The sequence below is a fragment of the Dendrobates tinctorius genome, unplaced genomic scaffold (genome assembly GCF_039654945.1).
Source record: "Dendrobates tinctorius isolate UK_male_01 unplaced genomic scaffold, ASM3965494v1 ptg000189l, whole genome shotgun sequence".
Classification (NCBI taxonomy): Eukaryota; Metazoa; Chordata; class Amphibia; order Anura; family Dendrobatidae; genus Dendrobates; species Dendrobates tinctorius.
The window spans coordinates 5235499-5259582 of NW_027361856.1; the positions used below are offsets into that span (position 1 = coordinate 5235499).

Genomic DNA, 24084 nt, shown 5'->3' on the forward strand with positions numbered 1-24084 from the left:
CATGATGCTGTAGCCTCACACAGCATCCCAAACAGGAAGTGTCCTGTATATGTGACCCCATGGTGCTGTACCCCCATAGTGCTCCCCGTACAGCGATATCCTGTATATGTGACCCCATGGTGCTGTACCCCCACAGTGCTCCCCGTACAGGGGTGTCCTTTATATGTGACCCCATGGTGCTGTAGCCCCACACTGCACCCCGTACAGGGAGTGTCCTGTATATGTGACCCCATGGTGCTGTACCCCCACAGTGCTCCCCGTACAGGGGTGTCCTTTATATGTGACCCCATGGTGCTGTAGCCCCACACTGCACCCCTTACAGGGAGTGTCCTGTATATGTGACCCCATGGTGCTGTGCCCTGGTTGCTAACCCCCCATATTTCTCTTTTTCCCGGCAGACGTGTATGTGGATGTGCGGCCGCTCTCTGGAGATGAAGCCACCACCTGTAACTGTAAGAGGCCGGAGAACATTACGGAGCTGGGCTGTGCCGAGGACTGTCTGAACCGGTGGGCTGTGGCCTGGTGGGCTCATGGGGGCTGCTCGGGGTGTGCCTGGTGCTGACGTTCTCTTTCTGGGTAGGATGATTTTTGCTGAATGCTCCCCTAACACGTGTCCGTGTGGACAGCAGTGCAGCAACCAGCGGATCCAGAGACACGAGTGGGTGCATTGCCTGGAGCGCTTCCGGGCCGAGGGCAAGGGCTGGGGCATCCGCACCAAGGAGGCTCTGCGGACCTCACAGTTCATCATCGAGTACCTGGGCGAGGTGGTGAGCGAGCAAGAGTTCAGGTACTACGTCTCCCTGTGCTGTGTGCTTGAATGCTGAATGATGGGAGTGGTAGTAAGTGCCACATTCTCCTAGGAACCGGACCATCGAGCAGTACCACAACCATAGCGACCATTACTGCCTGAGCCTGGACAGCGGCATGGTAATCGACAGCTACCGGATGGGCAATGAAGCGCGCTTCATCAACCACAGCTGTGACCCTAACTGCGAGATGCAGAAGTGGTGAGCAAGCGGGAAGGGGTCTGTACCCGCTGTGGCGGGGGTTGTGGTCTGTGCCCCGTGTGGTGGGGGATGGGAGATGGGGTCGGGGCCCGCAGTGGCTAGGGAAGGGAGACTGGGTCTAGGCCCGCTGTGGCAGGATGGGAGATGGTGTCTAGGCCCGCTGGTGAAGGGAGATTGGGTCTGTGCCTGCTATGGCTCGGGAAGGGAGACTGGGTTGGCACCTGCTGTGGCGGGGAGTAAGAGATCGGGTCTGTGCTCGCTGTAGAAGGGAGACTGGTTCTGCGCCTGCTTTGAGGAGGATGGGGGCTGTGGCTGGGGAAGAGATATTGGGTTTTTGTCCACTGGGGAAGGCACCTTTGCCTGCTATGGCTGGGGAATGTAGACTGGGTCTGTGCCTGCTGTGGCGGGGGGGTGGAGGATGAGGTCTGCGTCCGCTATGGCTGGGGAAGGGAAATTGGGTCTGGGCCCGCCGTGGCGGGGATAGGAGATGGCATCTGCGCCTGCTGTGGCTAGAGAAGGGAGATGGGGCCTGGGACTGCTTTGGCGAGGGGTTTGAGATTGGGTCTGGGCCTGCTGTGGCAGAGGATGGGAAATGACGTCTGCTTATTGATTGGTCACAGGTCTGTGAATGGTGTGTATCGCATCGGACTGTACGCCCTGAAGGACATGGCTGCCGGGACCGAGCTGACCTATGACTATAACTTCCACTCATTCAACACTGAGAAGCAGGTGGGGCCCTGAATCTAGGGGTCTGCTGGCACAGCTAGGCCTCATGGGTAACATGACATCCCTGCTCTTGTCTGCAGCAACTCTGTAAATGCGGCTTCGAGCAATGTCGTGGGATCATTGGTGGCAAGAGTCAGAGAATGAATGGACTGCATACCAAATCTGGCCATGTCCCCTCCCACCGTAGGCCAGGACGCTCCAAGGAGAAGAGGAAATCCAAGCACCGGCTGAAGAGGAGGGTGAGTGTGAGGCCGCAGTCTCTGCGAGGGTCTGGAGACATGCACAATAATCGCATCACATTTCTCTCCTGCAGAGAGGGCTCATGAGTGAGGAGCGCAGTGTCGGCTCTGGTAATCGCCCCTGCACCCAGCTGCACATGAAGCCCATGTCCAACAGAGAGAGGTGAGGAAACTTGCTGCTGCCCCTGTGTGTGCCCATCGTATTGCCCTGCACCTCGTCACTGCTCGTGTGACCGCTGTTGCCCCTGTGTGCGCCCACTGTACTGCCCTGCTCCCCGTCACTGCACGTGTGCCCCGTTTGTGCCCACCGTACAACCTCCCGCCTCGTCACTACTCCCGTGACTGCTGCTGCCCATGTGTGTCCATCGTATTGCCCCACACCTAGTCACTGCACATGTGACCGCTGCTGCCCAGGTGTGCCTACCGTACTACTTCCCGCCCTGTCAGTGCACGTGTGACTGTTGCTTTCCCATGTGTGCCCACCATACTACCTCCCACCCTGTCACTGCTCGTGTGACCGCTGCTGCACTGTATGTGTCCACCGTATTGCCCCGCATTCCGTCACTATACGTGTGACCGCTGCTGTCCCTGTGTGTGCCCACATTACTGCCCCACACCCCGTCACTGCACGTGTGACCGCTACTGCCCCGTTTGTGTCAACTGTATTTCCCTGCACCCCATCACTGCCTGTCTAACCACTGCTGCCCATCTGACCGCTGCTCCATCGCTGCCCATCTGACCGCTGCTGCCTTGCTGCTGCCCGTCTGACCGCTGCTGCCTTGCTGCTGCCCGTCTGATCGCTGATTCCTGTCTGATCACTACCGTCCTAATGTTTTGATACCTGATGTGCCGATCCTTGCATCACTTTTACCTTTTCAGGAATTTTGTGTTGAAACATCGTGTTTTCCTGTTGAGGAACTGGGAGACGACACGGCGCAGACACGAGGAGGTGAAGGATGACTTGAGCTCGTCCTCGCTGTACAGCCGGTGGAGCAGCGTGTGTAGAGATGATGGGAACATTAAGTCTGGTGAGGCTGGCCTCTGGCGTGGCCTCCTGTGTCCTGTGCTCGGTTGGGCAGTAAGCACTTTCACCTTTTCTTTTATAGACGTCTTTTTGACGCAGTTCGCAGCTCTACAGACATCGCGTTCAGTCCGCACCCGGAGGCTAGCAGCTGCGGAGGAGAACATTGAGGTGGCCCGGACTGCCCGCCTTGCACAGATATTTAAGGAGATCTCTGATGGGATAATCTATGCTAAAGGTTCAGAACACACACTGACTTACAAACTAGTGTGCACTGATACATACAGAACGATTCAGAAGTTAGGACACCCCTGCTTTGTAGTGGGTTTCCTTGTTCTTATGCCAAAACAGCAAACCAGGAAGGAAACAATATGGAGATAAGGGGTAGAGCGACGTATGACATGGACCAGCAGATGTTACCCCTCAGACTCCTCTTGTGGCACCCCCATGACGATTTTACATCCTCAGCAGCCTATCTGCAGCTTCATTGTCTCGACACCTGGAATCGCTTCCAGTGATCAGGTCGCCTCTTCAGGACCTCAAGTATGAAGTCACTGGTCATCAGAAAGTGCTTACGGCCATTAAATGTTTTGCAGAGGCAGCTTCATACAGTGCTATTCTAAGCCATAAATTAAAATTCCTCAGCTAAGAGAAGCCACAGTCCATTATTACTGAGGACCATCATAGGAAAGGAAGACCAAGAATGGCCTCTGCTGCAGAGGATAAGTTCATCAGTTACTAGCCCCAGAACACACAGACTGCATCTCAGATAACAGCTCTCATAAATGATACATAGACCTCAAGTAGCAGACACATGCCAACATCGGCTGTGCAGAGGAAACTGCGAGAAGTGGCCTTCATGGTCAAACTGCTACAAAGAAGACAATAGTGAGAATCAGAAACGAAAAGCCACTACCGAGGACAGTAGATAAGGGGCCGCCACTGAGGGCGGCAGCACCAGAAGGGACCGCCACTGAGGGTGGCAAACAAGAAGGGAATCGAGAAGAGGCCACTGATGACGGCATTCGAGAAGAGACTTTCGCTGATGAAGCTGCTCGAGAGGATGCTGATGAAGTGTAAAGCTTTCATCAGAGTAAATGGGCAGCACCAGGCGGAATCTGAGGGGTAACATATTCTGGCTTTTGTCTGCCATGTGTCTTTATTCTTTGTTTGTGGATCTATTCCTCCTATGGTTTTGCTGCCTCCAGTCTGAATCTAAAATGTGCACATTCCCATAAGAACAGGGAAAGCCACTGCAGGGGTGTCAGAACTTATGGCTGGTGCTGTACATGAACAAACACTGGGGAAAATAAGTATTTGATACAGTGCTGCACATTTTCCCACCTATAAATATTGGAAAGGTCTGTAATTTTTATCCTAGGTACACTTCAACTGTGAGAGACAGAATCTAAAAATAAAAACCAGAAAATCACATTGTATGATTTTTAAATAACTAAATTAAATACTTATTTCATGCAATAAAATTCAATCACCGACCAACGTTCAAGAATTCTAGCTCACAGACCTGTTACTTTTTCTTTAAGAAGTCTCCTACTCTGCACTTATTACCTGTATTAATTGCACCTGTTTGAATTTATCTGCATAAAAGACACTTGTCCACACACTCAATCACACTCCAACGTCTCCACCATGGCCAAGACCAAAGAGCTGTCTAAGGACACCAAGGACAAAACTTGTAGACCTACACAAGGCTGGGATGGGCTACAGGACAATAGGCAAGCAGCTTGCTGAGATTGCAACAACTGTTGGCACAATTATTAGGAAATGGAAGAAACACAAGATGACTGTCAATGTACATAGGTCTTGGGCTTCGTGCAAGATCTTGCCTCGTGGGGTAAGGTTGATTCTGAGAAAGTATTTTTGTAAACCAATTTCACAGATGGGATATTTTTGTATAAAAATCATAGAAAATCCACATATAAATTATTTTATTAATTACATTAAAAACCACCATGGTAAGCACCACAAGAAAAAACACACATAGTGATCATGCCACTAAAGGCCAACCTGCCAGCCTATGCTAGCACCTTCCTGACTGCAGAGGTTAGCACCCTAGGGGGGAACGATTTTGGCGCCCCTGCTCAATGATGGCTGTCCCTAGCTAAACCCTGCAGTCTAATTGGATACCCCCTGCCCAAACATTAAGCTAAAGGGACCACTGATACTATACAGAGATCAACTGTGTCTATGGAATTCCTAGCCCCCAAAGTTATTTTATAGGGACAGCCATTGTTGAGCGGGGGTGCCAAAATCATTCCCCCCTTAGGGTGCCAACCTCCGCAGTCAGGTAGGTGCTAGCATAGGCACCATATTAAGGAATCCTGGCAGGTTGGCCTTTAGTGGCATGTTCACTATGTGTGTTTTTTCTTGTGGTGTTTACCATTGTGATTCTGAGAAAGGTCAGGAATCAGCCCAGAACTACACAGGAGGACCTGGTCAATAATCTAAAGGGAGCTGGGACCACAGTCTCAAACATTACGTAACGCACTATGCCGTTATGGATTAAAATCCTGCAGGGCAAGCAAGGTCCTCCTCACACCAGCACATGTCCAAGCCTGTTTGAAGTTTGCCAATGACCATCTGGATGATCCAGAGGAGGCATGGGAGAAGGTCATGTGGTCAGATGAGACCGAGACCAAAATAGAACTTATTGGTATCCGCTCCACTCGTCGTGTTTGGAGGAAGAAGAAGGATGAGTACAACCCTAAGAACACCCTCCCAACCATGAAGCATAGTGGGGAAAACATTATACACTGGGGGGTGCTTTTCTGTAAAGGAGTTAGGACAAATGCATCGTATTGAAGGGAGGATGGATGCGGTCATGTATCGCGAAATTTGGGCCAACAACCTCCTTCCCTCAGTAAGAGCATTGAAGATTGGTTGTGGCTGGGTCTTCGAGCATGACAATGACACAAAGCCAGGGCAACTAAGGAGTGGCTCTGCAAGAAGCATTGCAAGGTCCTGGAGTGGCCCAGCCAATATCCAGACCTGAACCCAATACAAAATCTTTGTAGGGAGCTGAAACTCAATGTTACCCAGCGACAGCCCTGAAACCTGAAAGATCTGGAGAAGATCTGTATGAAGAAGTGGGCCAAAATCCCTGTTGCAGTATTTGCAAACTTGGTGAAGAACTAGAGGAAATGTCTGACCTCTGTAATTTCAAACAAAGGTTTCTGGACCAAATATTAAAGTTCTGTTTTTCTATTGTATCAAATACTTATCTTCCCCTCTGTATATAAATACACTGTAATATTAGGCTTCCATGTTTTTATTTTCCTTCTCTTTATACACATTACTATCTACCTCTGGTACTGCTTAATGACTGCATGTTGTAATGTAGAGCATGGTGGACATAATGACTGTGTATCTGACCTCTCCTAATCACGCAGATTCCATCAACCGAAGTCTTGCAGCTCCTCTGCTCAGCCTCCCACCGAAGAAAAAGTAAGGATCAGAGCTTGCTTTATATCTGTAGGGTAACTTCCTATTATCTGTATAGATGGAGACGGTGGGGTCGCTCCCTATTATCTGTATAGATGGAGGCGGTGGGGTCGCTCCCTATTATCTGTATAGATGGAGGCGGTGGGGTCGCTCCCTATTATCTGTATAGATGGAGGCGGTGGGGTTGCTTCCTATTATCTGTATAGATGGAGGCAGTGGGGTCGCTTCCTATTATCTGTTTAGATGGAGGCAGTGGGGTCGCTTCCTATTATCTGTATAGATGGAGGCAGTGGGGTCGCTCCCTATTATCTGTATAAATGGAGGCAGTGGGGTCGCTCCCTATTATCTGTATAAAGGGAGGCAGTGGGGTCGCTCCCTATTATCTGTATAAAGGGAGGCAGTGGGGTCGCTCCCTATTATCTGTATAGAGGGAGGCGGTGGGGTTGCTTCCTATTATCTGTATAGATGGAGGTGGTGGGGTCGCTTCCTATTTGTATAGAGGGAAACGGTGGGGTTGCTTCCTATTATCTGTATAGAGGGAGGCGGTGGGGTCGCTTCCTATTTGTATAGAGGGAGGCGGTGGGGTTGCTCCCTATTATCTGTATAGAACGAGGCGATGGGGTCGCTTCCTATTTGTATAGATGGAGGCCGTGGGGTCGCTCCCTATTTGTATAGATGGAGGCCGTGGGGTCGCTCCCTATTATCTGTATAGATGGAAGTGGTGGGGTCGCTTCCTATTATCTGTATAGATGGAGGCGGTGGGGTCGCTTCCTATTTGTATAGAGAGAGGCGGTGGGGTTGCTTTCTATTATCTGTATAGAAGGAGGCAGTGGGGTCACTCCCTATTATCTGTATAGATGGAGGCGGTGGGGTCGCTTCCTATTATCTGTATAGAACGAGGCGATGGGTCGCTTCCTATTTGTATAGAAGGAGGTGGTGGGGACGCTTCCTATTATCTGTATAGATGGAGGCGGTGGGGTCGCTGCCTATTTGTATAGAGAGAGGCGGTGGGGTTGCTTCCTATTATCTGTATAGAAGGAGGCGGTGAGGTCGCTTCCTATTTGTATAGAAGGAGGTGGTGGGGTCGCTTCCTATTATCTGTATAGAAGGAGGCGGTGGGGTCGCTTCCTATTTGGATAGATGGAGGCGGTGGGGTCGCTTCCTATTATCTGGATAGATGGAGGTGGTGGGGTCGCTTCCTATTATCTGTATAGAGGGAGGTGGTGGGGTCGCTTCCTATTATCTGTATAGAGGGAGGTGGTGGGGTCGCTTCCTATTATCTGTATAGAGGGAGATGGTGGGGTCGCTTCCTATTATCTGTATAGATGGAGGCGGTGGGGTCGCTCCCTATTATCTGTATAGATGGAGACGGTGGGGTCGCTTCCTATTATCTGTATAGAGGGAGACGGTGGGGTCGCTTCCTATTATCTGTATAGATGGAGGCGGTGGGGTCGCCTTCCTAATAGAAACAGTAAGGATCAGAGCTTGCTTTATATCTGTGGGGTCACTTACTATTATCTGTATAGATGGAGGCGGTGGGGTCGCTCCCTATTATCTGTAAAGATGGAGGCGGTGGGGTCGCCTTCCTATTATCTGTATAGATGGAGGCGGTGGGGTCGCCTTCCTATTATCTGTATAGATGGAGGCGGTGGGGTCGCCTTCCTATTATCTGTATAGATGGAGGCAGTGGGGTCGCTTCCTATTTGCATAGAGGGAGGCGGTGGGGTCGCTTCCTATTATCTATATAGATGGAAGCAGTGGGGTCGCTTCCTATTATCTGTATAGATGGAGGCAGTGGAGTCGCTTCCTATTTGCATAGAGGGAGACCGTGGGGTCGCTCCCTATTTGTCTAGGTGGAGGCGGTGGGGTCGCTTCCTATTATCTGTATAGATGGAGGCAGTGGGGTCGCTCCCTATTATCTGTGTAAAGGGAGGCAGTGGGGTCGCTCCCTATTATCTGTATAGATGGAGGTGGAGGGGTCGCTTCCTATTTGTATAGAGGGAGGCGGTGGGGTTGCTTCCTATTATCTGTATAGATGGAGGTGGTGGGGTCGCTTCCTATTTGTATAGAGGGAGGCGGTGGGGTTGCTTCCTATTATCTGTATAGATGGAGGTGGTGGGGTCGCTTCCTATTTGTATAGAAGGAGACGGTGGGGTTGCTTCCTATTATCTGTATAGATGGAGGTGGTGGGGTCGCTTCCTATTTGTATAGAGGGAGGCGGTGGGGTTGCTCCCTATTATCTGTATAGAACGAGGCGATGGGGTCGCTTCCTATTTGTATAGATGGAGGCGGTGGGGTCACTCTATTATTTGTATAGAGGGAGGCCGTGGGGTCGCTCCCTATTATTTGTATAGATGGAGGCGGTGGGGTCGCTTCCTATTTGTATAGAGAGAGGCGGTGGGGTTGCTTCCTATTTGTATAGAAGGAGGCGGTGGGGTCACTCCCTATTATCTGTATAGATGGAGGCGGTGGGGTCGCTTCCTATTTGTATAGAGGGAGGCGATGGGGTTGCCCCCTATTATCTGTATAGAACGAGGCGATGGGGTCGCTTCCTATTTGTATAGAAGGAGGTGGTGGGGTCGCTTACTATTATCTGTATAGATGGAGGCGGTGGGGTCGCTGCCTATTTGTATAGAGAGAGGTGGTGGGGTTGCTTCCGATTATCTGTATAGAAGGAGGCGGTGGGGTTGCTTCCTATTATCTGTATAGAACGAGGCGATGGGGTCGCTTCCTATTTGTATAGAAGGAGGTGGTGGGGTCGCTTCCTATTTGTATAGAGAGGCGGTGGGGTTGCTTCCTATTATCTGTATAGAAGGAGGCGGTGAGGTCGCTTCCTATTTGGATAGATGGAGGCGGTGGGGTCGCTGCCTATTTGTATAGAGAGGCGGTGGGGTTGCTTCCTATTATCTGTATAGAAGGAGGCGGTGGGGTCGCTTCCTATTATCTGGATAGATGGAGGCGGTGGGGTCGCTTCCTATTATCTGGATAGATGGAGGCGGTGGGGTCGCTTCCTATTATCTGTTTAGATGGAGGCAGTGGGGTCGCTTCCTATTTGAATAGAGGGAGGCGGTGGGGTCGCTTCCTATTATCTGTATAGATGGAGTCGGTGAGGTCGCTTCCTATTATCTGTATAGATGGAGGCGGTGGGGTCGCTCTATTATGTGTACAGAGGGTGTCAGTCGGGTCACTCCCTATTATCTGTTTTGAAGGGAGGCGGTGTGGTCGTTTCCTATTATCTGTATAGAGATAGAGGGAGGCGGTGGGGTTGCTTCCTATTATCTGTATAGATGGAGGCTGTGGGGTCACTCTGTTATTTGTATAGAGTTAAGTGGTGGGGTCGTTCTCTATAATCTGTATATTGGGAGGCAGTGGGGTCGCTTCCTATTTGCATAGAGGGAGGCGGTGGGGTAGCTTTCTATTTGCATAGAGGGAGGCGGTGGGGTCGCTTCCTATTAGTATAGAGGGAGGCGGTGGGGTTGCTTCCTATTGTCTGTATAGATGGAGGCGGTGGGGTTGCTTCCTATTATCTGTATAGAAGGAGGTGGTGGGGTCACTCCCTATTATCTGTATAGAAGGAGGCGGTGGGGTCGCTTCCTATTTGTATAGAGGGAGGCGGTGGGGTTGCCCCCTATTATCTGTATAGAACGAGGCGATGGGGTCGCTTCCTATTTGTATAGAAGGAGGCGGTGGGGTTGCTTCCTATTTTCTGTATAGATGGAGGCGGTGGGGTCACTCTTTGTATAGAGGGAGGCGATGGGGTCGTTCTCTATTATCTGTATATTGGGAGGCAGTGGAGTTGCTCTCTATTATGTGTATAGAGGGAGGCCGTGGGGTCGCTCCCTGTTATCTGTATAGATGGAGGCGGTGGGGTCACTCTCTATTATTTGTATAGAGGGAGGCCGTGGGGTCGCTCCCTGTTATCTGTATAGATGGAGGCGGTGGGGTCACTCTCTATTATTTGTATAGAGGGAGGCCGTGGGGTCGCTCCCTATTATCTGTATAGATGGAAGTGGTGGGGTCGCTTCCTATTATCTGTATAGATGGAGGCGGTGGGGGTCGCTTCCTATTTGTATAGAGAGAGGCGGTGGGGTTGCTTCCTATTATCTGTATAGATGGAGGTGGTGGGGTCGCTCCCTATTATCTGTATAGATGGAGGCGGTGTGGTCGCTCTATTTGTATAGAGGGAGGTGGTGGGGTCGTTCTCTATTATCTGTGTATTGGGAGGCAGTAGAGTTGCTCTCTATTTTGTGTACAGAGGGAGTCAGTGGGGTCGTTCTCTATTATCTGTATAGAGAGAGGCCGTGGGGTCGCTCCCTATTATCTGTATAGAGAGAGGCCGTGGGGTTGCTCCCTATTATCTGTATAGATGGAGGCGGTTGAGTTGCTCCCTATTATCTGTATAGAGGGAGGCGGTGGGGTCGCTCCCTATTATCTGTATAGATGGAGGTGGTGGGGTCGCTTCCTATTATCGGTATAGATGGAGGCGGTGGGGTCGCTTCCTATTTGAATAGACGGAGGCGGTGGGGTCGCTTCCTATTAACAGTATAGATTTAGGCGGTGGGGTCGCTCCCTATTATCTGTATAGATGGAGGCGGTGGGGTCGCTCCCTATTATCTGTATAGATGGAGGCCGTGGGGTCGCTCCCTATTATCTGTATAGAGTGCAGCGGTGGGGTCGCTCTCTATATGTATAAGGGTCTGCTGTGGGGTCACGTCCCTCTCCTGAGTGGTCTTAACTGAGTGGTCTTAACAGTAGTTGCTGCTTCCGTTACAGGAACCCTTACTACTATGAGAAGGTGGGCGATCCTCTAGACCTGCTGACGGTTGAGAAACAGATTTTAAGTGGATTCTACAAGACAGTTGAAGCCTTTGACACGGACATGTTGAAAGTTTTCCGTAACGCAGAGGTAAGTCACACACTGGGCTGGCCTCCATTTATGGGAAACAGAATGTGAAGATAAAATCTTGCCATTTCCCAGAAATATCACGGGAGGAAGTCCGCTATCGGGAGAGATGTGTGTCGGCTCCGGAAGGCTTATTACAGTGCTCGGCACGACTCTGCTGCACAGATCGATGAAATCATGGGGGAGACTGCTAGTGAAGCAGACAGCAGCGAGAACTCTCTGTGCGGCAAAGATGGAGGCCATGAGAAGGAGGATGACATCATCCGCTGTATATGTGACCTCTACAAGGATGAAGGACTAATGATTCAGTGTGAGAAGTGTATGGTGAGTATACAGATGTCAACTTGTCTGTATGACTAGTATATGGAGGATGGTGAGTGATTGGCTAGTGTACAGAAGTTGGTGTGTGTATGACTAGGGTACAGAGGCTGGTGTGTGTATATGACTACTATATTGAGGTATATTCTCTTGATATATGCTGCAATATGCAGTATGAGCAGTGTATATACTGTATATCCTCATGTATGCTGTAATGTACAGTATGAGCGGTGTATATCCTGATATATCCTGTAATGTGCAGTATGAGGTATATACTGTATATCCTCCTGATATATCCTGTTATGTACAGTATGAGTGGTGTATATACTATATATCCTCCTTCTATATGCTGTAATGTGCAGTATGAGCGGTGTATATACTGTATATCCTATCTAGTGTAATACGCAGTATGATCTGTGTATACATTATATATCCTTCTGTTATATGCTGTAACGTACAGTATGAGTGGTGTATATACTGTATATCCTGATGTATCCTGTAATGTACAGTATGAGCGGTGTCTATACTGTATATCCTGTCTCCTGTAATGTGTGGTGTATTTACTTTACATACTCCTGATATATGCTGTAATGTGCGGTATGACCGGTGTAAATACTGTATATCCTCCTGATATAGAATGGCACAGTTGGAAGGGACCTCCTGGGTCATCTGGTTCACCCCCCTGCTCAAAGCAGGAGTCACTAAATCATCCCAGACAGATGTCTGTCCAGCCTCTGTTTGAAGACTTCCATTGAAGGAGAACTCACCACCTCTCGTGGCAGCCTGTTCCATTCATTGATCACCCTGTCAAAAAATGTTTGCCAATATTTAATCTGTGTCTCCTCCCATTCAGTTTCATGCCATTGCTTCTAGTTTTTCCTTGTGCATATGAGAATAAAGATGACCCTTCTACAGTGTGACAGCCCTTGATATATTCTGTTGTGTGCAGTATGAGCAGTGTATATACTGTATATCCTCCTGCTATATCCTGTAATGTGCAGTATGAGTGGTGTGTACACTGTATCTTGGCGATATCTTCCGTATACCTAGTGATGGCTCTATGCCCAGCAGGTCTGGCAGCACTGTGACTGTATGGGGGTGACATCTGACGTGGAGCATTACCTGTGCGAGCACTGTGACCCGCGGGCTGTGGATAAGGTTAGTGATAACATCATAGTTTTGCGGTTGCGTTGGTGCCTACTCATCATGGAGTCATGTGATATTCCAGGAAGTTCCCATGATCCCATGCCCACATTATGCTCAGCCCGGATTCATCTACTTCATTTGTCTCCTGCGAGATGAACTTCTGCTTCGCCAAGGTACGGGCAGTCACAAGAGAGTAGTACTAGACGTGGGTGTATGATGGGTGTGTGACTTCTAACTTTGTGTCTGTCAGGTGACTGCGTCTATCTCATGCGGGACAGCCGCCGGACAACTGATGGACAGCCTATCAGACAGTCCTACCGACTGCTGTCACACATCAACCGAGAGAAGCTGGATATTTTCCGGATAGAGAAGCTGTGGAAGAACGAGAAGTATGGCCACCACTTATCGTGTGAATAGGCACTCTGCCTCCGACCGTCGCCTTCCGTGCGCCTGCCGCCGACCGTCGCCTTCCGTGCGCCTGCCGCCGACGGTCGACTTCCGTGCGCCTGCCGTGCGCCTGCCGCCGACGGTCGACTTCCGTGCGCCTGCCGCCGACGGTACTTCCGTGCGCCTGCCGCCGACGGTCGACTTCCGTGCGCCTGCCGTGCGCCTGCCTCCGACGGTCGACTTCCGTGCGTCTGCCGCCGACGGTCGACTTCCGTGCGCCTGCCGCCGACGATCGTCTTCCGTGCGCCTGCCGCTTTCTGGGCGCCTTCCGTGCGCCTGCCGCCGACGGTCGACTTCCGTGCGCCTGCCGCCTTCCGTGCGCCTGCCGCCGCCGGTCGACTTCCGTGCGCCTGCCGCCGCCGGTCGACTTCCGTGCGCCTGCCGCCGACGGGCGCCTTCCGTGCGCCTGCCTCCGACGGTCGACTTCCGTGCGCCTGCCTCCGACGGTCGGCTTCCGTGCGCCTGCCGCCGACGGGCGCCTTCCGAGCGCCTGCCGCCGACGGTCGGCTTCCGTTCCCCTGCCGCCGACGGTCGGCTTCCGTGCGCCCTTCCACCCCACCTTTGGTGTCTCCTCTGTACCCCCTGAGTGATGGACATTGCGCATGCCACAAACCGTTGTTCTTCTCTCCGCAGAGGCGAGCGCTTTGCGTTCGGCCACCATTACTTTCGGCCACATGAAACCCATCACTCGCCGTCGCGCAAGTTCTACCAGAATGAGCTGTTCCGCGTACCGCTGTACGAGATCATCCCCCTGGAGGCCGTGGTCGGCACCTGCTGTGTCCTGGACTTGTACACATACTGCAAAGGTAGAGAAAGGGCCAAGTTCTGCAGCGGTAGCCGCCATGAGCCTTGTCTGTACAACAGCCATGACACCCCTCTGTCTTATTACAGGGCGTCCAAAAGGAGTTAAGGAGTCGGACGTGTATATCTGCGACTACAGGCTGGATAAGTCCGCTCACCTCTTCTACAAAATCCACCGCAACCGCTTCCCAGTCTGCACCAAGACTTACGCCTTCCATCATTTCCCCAAGAAGCTGAACCCAAAAAGGGACTTTTCAGTGAGTGTTACGAGCGAGTCCCACGTTCTAGTCTCCAGACACCGCCTCAGCTGCTGTAATGTGCCCTATTTCTTGTTTTTCAGCCCCATTATGTGCCAGATAACTACAAGCGTAATGGTGGCAGGTGAGCGCGCGGCGTTCCTGGATATAAGTGTTGTACGTTACTGTGGTGCCTTCTAACAATGACTGCTCATCTCGCAGGTCTTCATGGAAATGTGAGTTGCCCAAATGTGAGCTGCCCAAGGCATCCAGAACAGACGTACAGCAAGAGGAGCCCATTCCTGTCATAGAGGACCTACTGGTGGGCAGTGAGGCCCTTGCTCCAGAGGTACTCACACCCCCCCAGGCTGAAATGAGTGAGAAGACGCCGCGTCTCTTGTCCCTGCAAGAACGACAGCGAACTAAAAGAGACAAGCTGAACCGGGTGCTACTCCGACTTCTGGAGAAACTGCCGGGGAAGAATGGTAAGTCCCGTGCCCCCCACGTGTATGTCCATACGAGGACCCCTGTCACCCACTGCACGGGGCCAAGGTCCTCCATCTCATTGTGTCTAGTCCTGGTGATGATCGCTCTCTCCTTTCTGCAGCCATCGATGTCACATATCTCCTGGAGGAGGGTCCATGCCGGAAGCTACGACGCCGAACTCTGAACCTCCCCGAGTGCATCTTCAGAAAGTGACCTCCGAGCATGCTGGAGTGATGGAGGCCAGAATAGCTAACTGAGCTGCTCCGTGGTCCGCAGGGTTGGGTGTTCCCCGCCTACCTTGTCTGACGGCAGTAGAGAGGTCTCCTTACACTAAGTACCCACAATATGCAGAGCGCTGAATGTAAGGGGCAGAGATCTGCAGACCCCCGCCGGCTCCTGCTCATTGGTGTTTACATGAACGGTTCACTGACGAATCAGCGCCCTCCTCAGGGCAGCAAGAGGCGCAGCAGGCAACAGGCACTTTACCCAATGTCCCCCAGCTGTCATCACGGTCTAGAGGCACTTTACCCAGCGGGATAAGCGACGGTGACGGTCAGCACACACTAAGCGGAGGTGTCCCACCCCCGAAACTCCCAGCGCCCAGGAAAAAGGACCACCTGGGGCTGGTGGTTGTAAATAAAGCCAAGCTTAACCATTGTGTCCAGTCCTTGTAAAAGAAGGAGAGAAAGGTGCCAAGTCCCATGGGAGTAAAGCAATATGATGCGTGGCGGCGCGCCCCGTCTGGATGAGCGCTCGTCCCTGCCAGAGCGCACAAATCATTTCAGTAAAAAAATATTTTATTAAAAAAGAAAAAAGGCCACAGATGTGTTGTGCATGTTTTCCTACTGTCGAGCGCCGGCGCTTTGCGTGTAACAGCGCAGCGAGGAGCTGCAGCCGGCCCTGCAATCACTGACCAGATCGGCATTTTGTTTGTGTCACTTGTGTTTTTTTCCATCATTTCTGGTGGTTTTCCATTAATGGTTTCTAAGCACTACAGCAGGCTGCCAGGAGGCTCTGCCAGGATACTCCGCTCGGACGCTCTCTCGGTGCCTCCGCCAGGACACGCCTGGATGCTCCACCGGGACACTCTGCACAGATGCTCCACCAGGATGCCCTGCAAGGACGCTCCTCCCAAACATTCAAGCAAAAAAGGAAGCACACTGTAGCGCCAAACCATGCAAACATGAAAAATGAATAATGAATTGCATTAGAAGTATGAAAAGCTGAGAAAGTTTAGACTTCAGTCCTAACAGAGGATTTTTCATAGGTTCCCATTCAGATGGAGACTACAGTCTTAGTGAGGATTGGCATAGAATAGGTGTGTAGTCTTCTACTACGCATTGCACCTACTGGCCAGTTTCCTACTCCACACTGATGAGGGGCAATACCCCGAAACAGCTGTCTGTGGATGGATACCATGTTTTTTGGCATAGGTGGTTTCCTTCATTGGAGACTGCCCTTCCCATGGTTGTTCCTTCCCGGGGAAAGACCTGGCTAGTCATTGCTTGCTTTGAGAAACGTGATGGTGTCTCCGCGGCTTATGCTTTGGCATAGAATAGGGACCTGGAAAACGAGAAATGCCTTAACGTGGCTTTCAGGTACACATAACTTGGCCATTTTATGCGCTAAACTTTCTCAATGTTTCATACTTCTAATGCAGTAATGCAATTCATTATTCATTTTTCATGTTTGCATGGTTTGGCGCTACAGTGTGCTTCCTTTTTTGCTTGAATGTATATGAGTTGGTGACTCTAGGTTAAGCACCTGTTCACACTATGCTTATGCTTGGATGCGACGGTCAGTTTTTTCTATTTGCTCCCCCCAAACAACCCCCCCCCCCGGTGCCTCTGCCAGGATGCTCCACCCTGATGCTCTGCCAGGACACTGCCTGGTGGCTGCACCTAGATGCTCTGCCCGATGGCTCCGCCAGGATGCCCTGCCCAGTAGCACCGCTAGGATGCTGTTTGGTGGCTCTGCCCTGTTCCTCCGCCAGGATGCTCTACCTGTTTGGCTCCACCGGGATGCTCTACCCAGTTGCTCCGCTAGGACTCTACCTGCTGGCTCCACCAGGAAGGTCTTCTGCATGGCGGCTCCGCCCAGACGCTCCCCCGGTGGCTCCACCAGGACACTCTACCCAGTGGCTCCACCAGGACACTCTACCCAGTGGCTCCGCCTGGACGCTCTGCTTGGTTGCTCTGCCTGATGACTTCGCCCAGACGCTCTGTCCAGTGGCTCCGCCAGGATGTTCTGCCTGGTCCTGTCCGGTGTGGCACCCATGCATGTATGACAGAACCAGAGCACAGGCAGTGTTGTCAGAGGGATAAATGATCCCCAAGCTGCAGAAAGTGGTAGCCATTATCTGGTGGTCTCATGCAGAGCTACCCTCTCTATTCTGCTGCTTCCTGGTCACACCACATGGTCTGTGTGTGATGGCGCATGCTCTGGCAGTGTAGTCAGAGGGACAAATGACTGAGGTTAGTTCTCCCATAAATAGCCCCGAGCTACAGGAAGTCGTAGCCATTATCTAGTGGTCTCATCCACAGCTGCCCTCTCTATTCTGCTGTTTCCTGGTCACACCATATGGACAGTGTGACGGTTCGTGCTACGGCAGTGTTGTAGGAGGGAAAAATGACCGAGCAGTAGTTCTCCCAAAAATGAGCCCTGAGCTGCAGGAAGTGGTAGCCATTATCTGGTGGTGTCATTCAGAGCTGCGCTTTCTATTCTGCAGCTTCCTAGTCACACCACATGGTCAGAGTGTGATGTTGCATGCTCCCACCCTGTGCACTTCCTGGAAACTACACTCCCAGAAATGGGCCTAGGATGTGTCTGTCAGTCATACCTGTGGAGCTGCAGCTCTGGATGTGACCGAAGCACAAGACACGACATACGTAGATGTGGAGCCACAGCTCTCAATGTGACTGAAGCACAAGACACAACATACATAGAAATGAAGCGGCAGCTCTTGATGTGACCAGATAAGATACGACATGCGTACACTGTGTTCCAAATTATTATGCAAAAAGAGTTTAGGAGTGATAAGGTTAGAATTTTTTTGTTTGTCATTTAAACTCATTGATGGAGATGTGTGTCAGGGCTCTTTATATCACTGAAAGCAATTGCAGATACCTGTGCAAATTAGTTTGGCAGGTGTGTCCAAATAAAGGCAAGACTACTTAAGAAGGCTGTTCCACATTATTAAGCAGCCTAAAATTTTTGCCAAAATGGGAAAGAAAAAGGATGTGTCGGCTGCTGAGAAGCAACAAATTGTGGAGTATGTAGGTCAAGGCATGACTACAATCAACATTGCCAAGACACTTCATCGTGATCATCGCACAATCAAGAAGTATGTAGCTGATTCCCAGCACACACGTGTGCGTGCTGATAAGGAAAAATTGAGGACTCTTTCCAACAGGCAATTGCGTCAGGTTAAAAGAGCAGCTGCAAAAATGCCTTTTGAAGCTGCTGGTGCCTCCAACGTCCCCCGAACAACAAGATGCAGGGTCCTTCAGAAGTTTGCAGCTGTGCGTAAGCCATCCTGTCGACCACCTCTATCCACTGCACACAAGCAGAAACGGCTCCAGTGGGCCAAACGATACATGAAGACTGACTTCCAAACAGTTTTGTTCACCGATGAGTGCCGTGCAACGCTCGATGGTCCAGATGGAGTGGAGGATGGCTGGTTGATGGACACCCCATGAAAACACGGCTAAGGCGCCAACAAGGAGGAGGTGGAGTAATGTTTTGGGCTGGAATCCTGGGGAGAGAGATTGTCGGCCCCTTTAGGATCCCTGAAGGGGTAAAGATGAACTCCATAATCTATGTGGAGTTTCTAAAACAGCACTTCCTGCCATGGTTCAAGAGGAAGAACTGTGCTTTCCGCAGCAAGATCATTTTCATGCATGATAATGCACCGTCTCATGCTGCAAATAACACATCTGCATCTCTGGCTGCTATGGGCATAAAAGAGGACAAACTTATGGTGTCGCCATCTTCCCCTGACCTCAACCCCATTGAGAACCTCTGGAACATCATCACAAGGAGTGTCTATGATGGCGGGAGGCAGTTCACATCTAAGCAACAGCTCTGGGAGGGTATTCTGTCCACATGCAAAACAATTGAAGCACAAACCATCCAAAAACTGACATTCAATGGACGAGAGAGTTCAGAAGCTTCTTTCGAACAAGGGGTCCTATGTGCAAATGTAACATCACCTAGAAGAAAGTTTTGACTTGAAAACTGTTTGATTTCATTTTGTAATAAGCTGATAATGCTTATAATTTCACAATTGACCATTTTTTTGTTCAAAATAAAAAGGTTGAAAACTCTGCTGTGCATAATTTGGAACATGCATTTTGAGTGTTTTATTTTTTTTTTAAATATACTGTTTTCATAGGCAGTTTGTTCAAAAACATTGCAATTATACTAGAATATTAATTGACTGGAAAATAACAATGACTGCAATTCATATAGGTAATTTAGAGAAAATTAGTAAATATTTTTTGCATAATAATTTGGAACACAGTGGAGCCGCAGCTCTGGATGTGACCGGAGCACAAGACACGACAAAAGTGGAGCCGCAGCTTTTATTTTCATTCATTAATTTTTGCAGTTTTATCTGATAACAATTACAGACTGGGAGTGATGCAGAGAAATGTCGGCGCGGCATCTTCTGCACCACCGGCCTTCTGAATTCCAGGTTGTGCCATCATAACATTAATATACTAATGCATAATGACGGGGGCCGTTGCCTCCATAATATGTTGTCTATCTGCAGACCGTCCTCGGATCTTCACATCATGGCAGCACAACATACTATGATCAGGACGCCCCTGACAACAGTGGGGCTGAATACTGGGATGTGGGAGGCGAAGTATCTCACATGGAGTAAGAAGCTTGGATAGAAGACATTTGTACATAGGGAAGTCGTCATAGGATCAGCGATGTGTATCCCACTGGTACCAAACCTGTATCACTGCCTCGACGACACTGTATCCAGTCCTCATCCACCGTACCGAGCAACTGCAGAACATCACCTTTCTTAAAGCTTAGCTGAGTCTTGGCTGAGGCGGAGTGATCACAGAGTGCACGGAGAGACCTGCCAGGAGGGAAATTGTGATTTATGCCCAGTAGGAACCATCACAACACCCACCCCCTACACACCCCAAATGTGGCATGTAACAGTGACCATGGCGTTTCCTGCACACTAAAAACATCTTACGTGCCTTTGTGGTCTGCTGCTATCCTTCATCTCTTCTTTTTGTGAGAAGATATCTGTGTTTGCCGGGGTGGATTGCTTCCTTATGAGGTGCCAAACATTGACATTCGGAAGAAGCCAACTAGAAGGACGCCTATAGGATGAAAGCATGTGCATTAGATAGAGTACTTCCAGTAGCAGGTAACGGCTAATGAATGGTGTGATGAGGGATACATCATCCAGAAAATGCCAGGATGGGAAGGCAGCTGCGCCAATACATGTTACTCTTTACTTAAAACTTTTGCTTATTGGATTAAAGGTAATGACAATGGTTTTAGTTGCTGATGACGGACCACCATTGTCCGAGAGGTCACGGATGATTATCCATTCACAGCTATCACTGACGGTGTATGTCTGGTGTAACTAAGGTAAAATGTGTGAGGCTGCATCATCCACCAGCCCATTGTTCCACACCACCTCCCATCTGATGGCCACTTGTACAGGAGTGGAAGTTTGAGGCGGGATTCAGTGGAAGAGTACAATGTTGCTGTATCTTGGGTTTCCCCTATAAAAGTAGCTCACTAAAAACCCACCACCATTTTGTATTTGTCCTACCTGGATTTATAACTTTTTGCTTCTGTCTCTCGCCCATGACTGGAGTTTGCACCAAATAGTTGTCCAAGCCACTTGCCCTTCTCGTCAATGGCTAGACACTGCCCTCGGCTGCTGTCCATGGTGGTGGCATCCTTCATAGACTCAGCTCCAGAGCTGCAGCAAGTACCATCTGATGTTCCCTGGGTGAATGCTGCACACAGCACGTTCGTACCTTCTTGCTTCTGATGCTCAGTCCCTCTTGGCATGTTTTTGTGGGCTACTCCACTGATTATCTCCTCTGAGAATCTTTGTTCTTGTAAATCTCTTTCTTTCGTAGCCGATGCCCTATGGTTCGACTCTTTGTCTATGGGGTCCCAGCTTGTCAGTTTCCTAAGAGTAGAAAAGGTTAGCGATTCCTTATTTTCTGACATGTAGATATGGGAGGCCTGGCTGAGATGTACCCACCAGTTGCCAGGGGCCAGGTCTTGAGAAGATTCAGCATTGTAGGCAGCCAACAGCTCCTTGGCATCTATGTCTGAAGATGAAGTCTCAGAGTGGACAAACGTATCTCTACTGCGTGGACGATCTCCAGCCCGGGCAACTGAGTCTGGTTGTGAGCCATCAGCAGCATACTTTTCATCAGCATCATCCACTGACTTTCCTTTATTAGGAGATGGGTCCTTCTTCTCAGCGTTCCCTGTGAGGTTGTGTGTGATCCAGCCTCCTAGGTCCAATATGTTCTGTAAGGAAGGTACTGCCCAGTTGTTGGACACAGGGTTGTGCGCTCTATGAGGTGTCGGTAGATCATGTAGTGAGAGGTGATGATGTTCAAACAGAAGGTCGGTGTGAAAGGTGAGCGCAGAAAGGGGCTGCAAGCTGAGCAGCAGCTCATCCCGAAGATTCAGATGCAAAGTTGCTGCCAACGCCACAAACCCAGATGGGAGGTAAAATGTGGAAATCTGGTCTGCAGACAAAGAATGTGAGGTGAAACAACCAAGCTTTTCAGCAGTCACATCCTATCAGAGAATACCGGCAGACAGGGCGGGGCGGGTGCGAAGCAAGGACCGGAGGAGCTGAGAATGTAGACCAGGCTCCAGAGAAGATAGCAGTTGCTTACCAGTGGAGGAGCACTTACCATATATCTGATGAAGGTGCAGAACCCACACGTCCAGTTGTTTCATACTACAAAGACAAAACGTGACGTCACATGCATAGCATATATGGAAGTAAGGGTTGACGCTTTGTCGTATATGGGACTGCCTGAGCTAGATACCCCTGCCCACAACACATGCTGCTCCCATTCTTTACTCACTTCAGGAGGCCAAAGATGAAGGCATTGAATTTCCTCTGAGGGTCTCGTAGCTGCGGTAAATGGTTGACTTTACTGAACAAGAGGTGCACGGTCTTGGGGCCTGTGTCCACAATGACAGATGTTAGACGAAAAAGCGAGGTCCTGACTACACTTTTGAGTATAGAACAAACTTCTCACCCGTCTTCGTAGCAGCCTCCACTAAACTCCATGGACTGGACCTCCGCCGACCGATGATTACATCCTTCTGATAGGGCTTCAGTCCATCCCCGAGGAGTGAGTACAGCGAGGGACAAAGGTGATTCAGAATGAGGTAGCCCAATACAGGACTCAGTCTACTGTCGCCGAGTTGTGCCTGAAAGAAAGAGCTATAACTGTAACACCAGCCCTCTGCAACCACAAGGAGGTGCTGGAAGAGCAGAAAGACCCAATGCCACAAAGATAGAATCCTGCAGCTTCGTGGCATCTACAGGACAAGAATATCATGATGTTCACAGAATGGGATCCTCTCCCACTCCGAAACCTGAACGCTTTTAGGTCGCCCTGAAGCGCTGCTAGTGTCTAATACCCACGTGAAGGACTACAACACTATCAAGTCCCCAGAGGAAGAGCTGTGCCTGTGCGGCAATTGTCTGGCCCAAGGGCCACTCACCTTCTGAACTTGGTTCCTGCTCGTGTTGAAATGAGAGATGATCTTCTCCACGGATGAGCCAACAGCAATGAGGAGAGCTGGTGGAGATAAGACAAGGTGGTGACACAAAACTCCCCCACCAATATAAAAGTCTCCTCCAGAGCGGACCCTGGACTCAGGATCACTCCTAACGTATTCTGAGGCAACATCCATCAGTGGCCTCTAAGAGAGTCTGATGACATTACGCGTCACCTTCTGCCCCCACTTCAGCCTGATTCATCCTGTCCCATGGATGCTGCCCGATATGTCCAAGCTGCAACTGCTCAGACGTCTGAGCTTACACTTGTGTATATGTATTATGTACTGCCTGATGTGTCATGGCTCTTACTGCACAGACCTCAAAGCTTACACTCATTGTGGAGTTGTATAATGTGCTGCCCCATGTCTCCCGGCTCTGAATGCACAGACCTGGGAGCTTACACTCACTGTGGAGTTGTATAATGTGCTGTCCCATGTCTCCCGGCTCAGAATGCACAGACCTGGGAGCTTACACTCATTGTGGAGTTGTATAATGTGCTGCCCCATGTCTCCCGGCTATAAATGCACAGTCCTGGGAGCTTACACTCATTGTGGAGTTGTATAATGTGCTGCCCCATGTCTCCCGGCTCTAAATATACAGACCTGGGAGCTTACACTCATTGTGGAGTTGTATAATGTGCTGCCTCATGTCTCCCGACTCTGAATGCACAGACCTGGGAGCTTACACTCATTGTGGAGTTGTATAATGTGCTGCCCCATGTCTCCCGGCTATGAATGCACAGACATGGGAGCTTACACTCATTGTGGAGTTGTATAATGTGCTGCCCCATGTCTCCCGGCTATGAATGCACAGACCTGGGAGCTTACACTCATTGTGGAGTTGTATAATGTGCTGTCCCATGTCTCCCGGCTCTGAATGCACAGACCTGGGAGCTTACACTCATTGTGGAGTTGTATAATGTGATGCCTCATGTCTCCCGGCTCTGAATGCACAGACCTGGGAGCTTACACTCATTATGGAGTTGTATAATGTGCTGCCCCATGTCTCCCGGCTATGAATGCACAGACCTGGGAGCTTACACTCATTGTGGAGTTGTATAATGTGCTGTCCCATGTCTCCCGGCTCTGAATGCACAGACCTGGGAGCTTACACTCATTGTGGAGTTGTATAATGTGATGCCTCATGTCTCCCGGCTCTGAATGCACAGACCTGGGAGCTTACACTCATTGTGGAGTTGTATAATGTGATGCCTCATGTCTCCCGGCTCTGAATGCACAGACCTGGGAGCTTACACTCATTGTGGAGTTATATAATGTGCTGCCCCATGTCTCCCGGCTCTGAATGCACAGACCTGGGAACTTACCCTCATTGTGGAGTTGTATAATGTGCTGTCCCATGTCTCCCGGCTCTGAATGCACAGACCTAGGAGCTTACACTCATTGTGGAGTTGTATAATGTGCTGCCCCATGTCTCCCTGCTATAAATGCACAGACCTGGGAGCTTACACTCATTGTGGAGTTGTGT

The 24084-nt window shown here is 50.3% G+C and overlaps 2 protein-coding genes across 7 annotated transcripts in view; one reads left to right on the forward strand and one right to left on the reverse strand.

The window, feature by feature from the left end:
• ASH1L (ASH1 like histone lysine methyltransferase) overlaps nt 1-15612 on the forward strand; it is a 126458-nt gene extending 110846 nt beyond the window's left edge. For 2 of the 4 annotated variants that reach the window (XM_073552306.1, XM_073552305.1), the window contains exons 10-28: nt 399-507; nt 581-787; nt 861-1007; nt 1628-1736; nt 1814-1972; nt 2047-2135; nt 2852-3000; nt 3079-3231; nt 6404-6458; nt 11229-11361; nt 11434-11682; nt 12745-12834; nt 12905-12995; nt 13073-13211; nt 13903-14075; nt 14161-14327; nt 14411-14451; nt 14529-14791; nt 14914-15612. In XM_073552306.1, coding sequence (XP_073408407.1) covers nt 399-507; nt 581-787; nt 861-1007; nt 1628-1736; nt 1814-1972; nt 2047-2135; nt 2852-3000; nt 3079-3231; nt 6404-6458; nt 11229-11361; nt 11434-11682; nt 12745-12834; nt 12905-12995; nt 13073-13211; nt 13903-14075; nt 14161-14327; nt 14411-14451; nt 14529-14791; nt 14914-15005 — 2615 coding nt within the window. In that variant the 3' untranslated portion in view covers nt 15006-15612. Of the gene's footprint in view, nt 1-398; nt 508-580; nt 788-860; nt 1008-1627; nt 1737-1813; nt 1973-2046; nt 2136-2851; nt 3001-3078; nt 3232-6403; nt 6459-11228; nt 11362-11433; nt 11683-12312; nt 12594-12744; nt 12835-12904; nt 12996-13072; nt 13212-13902; nt 14076-14160; nt 14328-14410; nt 14452-14528; nt 14792-14913 lie in introns of those variants that run through there. The other 2 variants (XM_073552307.1, XM_073552308.1) reach the window with 2 other exon arrangements.
• A 3749-nt stretch (nt 15613-19361) lies between these two features.
• RUSC1 (RUN and SH3 domain containing 1) overlaps nt 19362-24084 on the reverse strand; it is a 93243-nt gene continuing 88520 nt past the window's right edge. For 2 of the 3 annotated variants that reach the window (XM_073552311.1, XM_073552309.1), the window contains 8 exons: nt 22542-22618; nt 22070-22244; nt 21893-21992; nt 21716-21762; nt 21046-21544; nt 20602-20970; nt 20015-20140; nt 19362-19887 (listed from right to left, as the gene is read on the reverse strand). In XM_073552311.1, coding sequence (XP_073408412.1) covers nt 19719-19887; nt 20015-20140; nt 20602-20970; nt 21046-21544; nt 21716-21762; nt 21893-21992; nt 22070-22244; nt 22542-22618 — 1562 coding nt within the window. In that variant the 3' untranslated portion in view covers nt 19362-19718. Of the gene's footprint in view, nt 19888-20014; nt 20141-20601; nt 21545-21715; nt 21763-21892; nt 21993-22069; nt 22245-22541; nt 22619-24084 lie in introns of all 3 variants that reach the window. The other variant, XM_073552310.1, reaches the window with a different exon arrangement.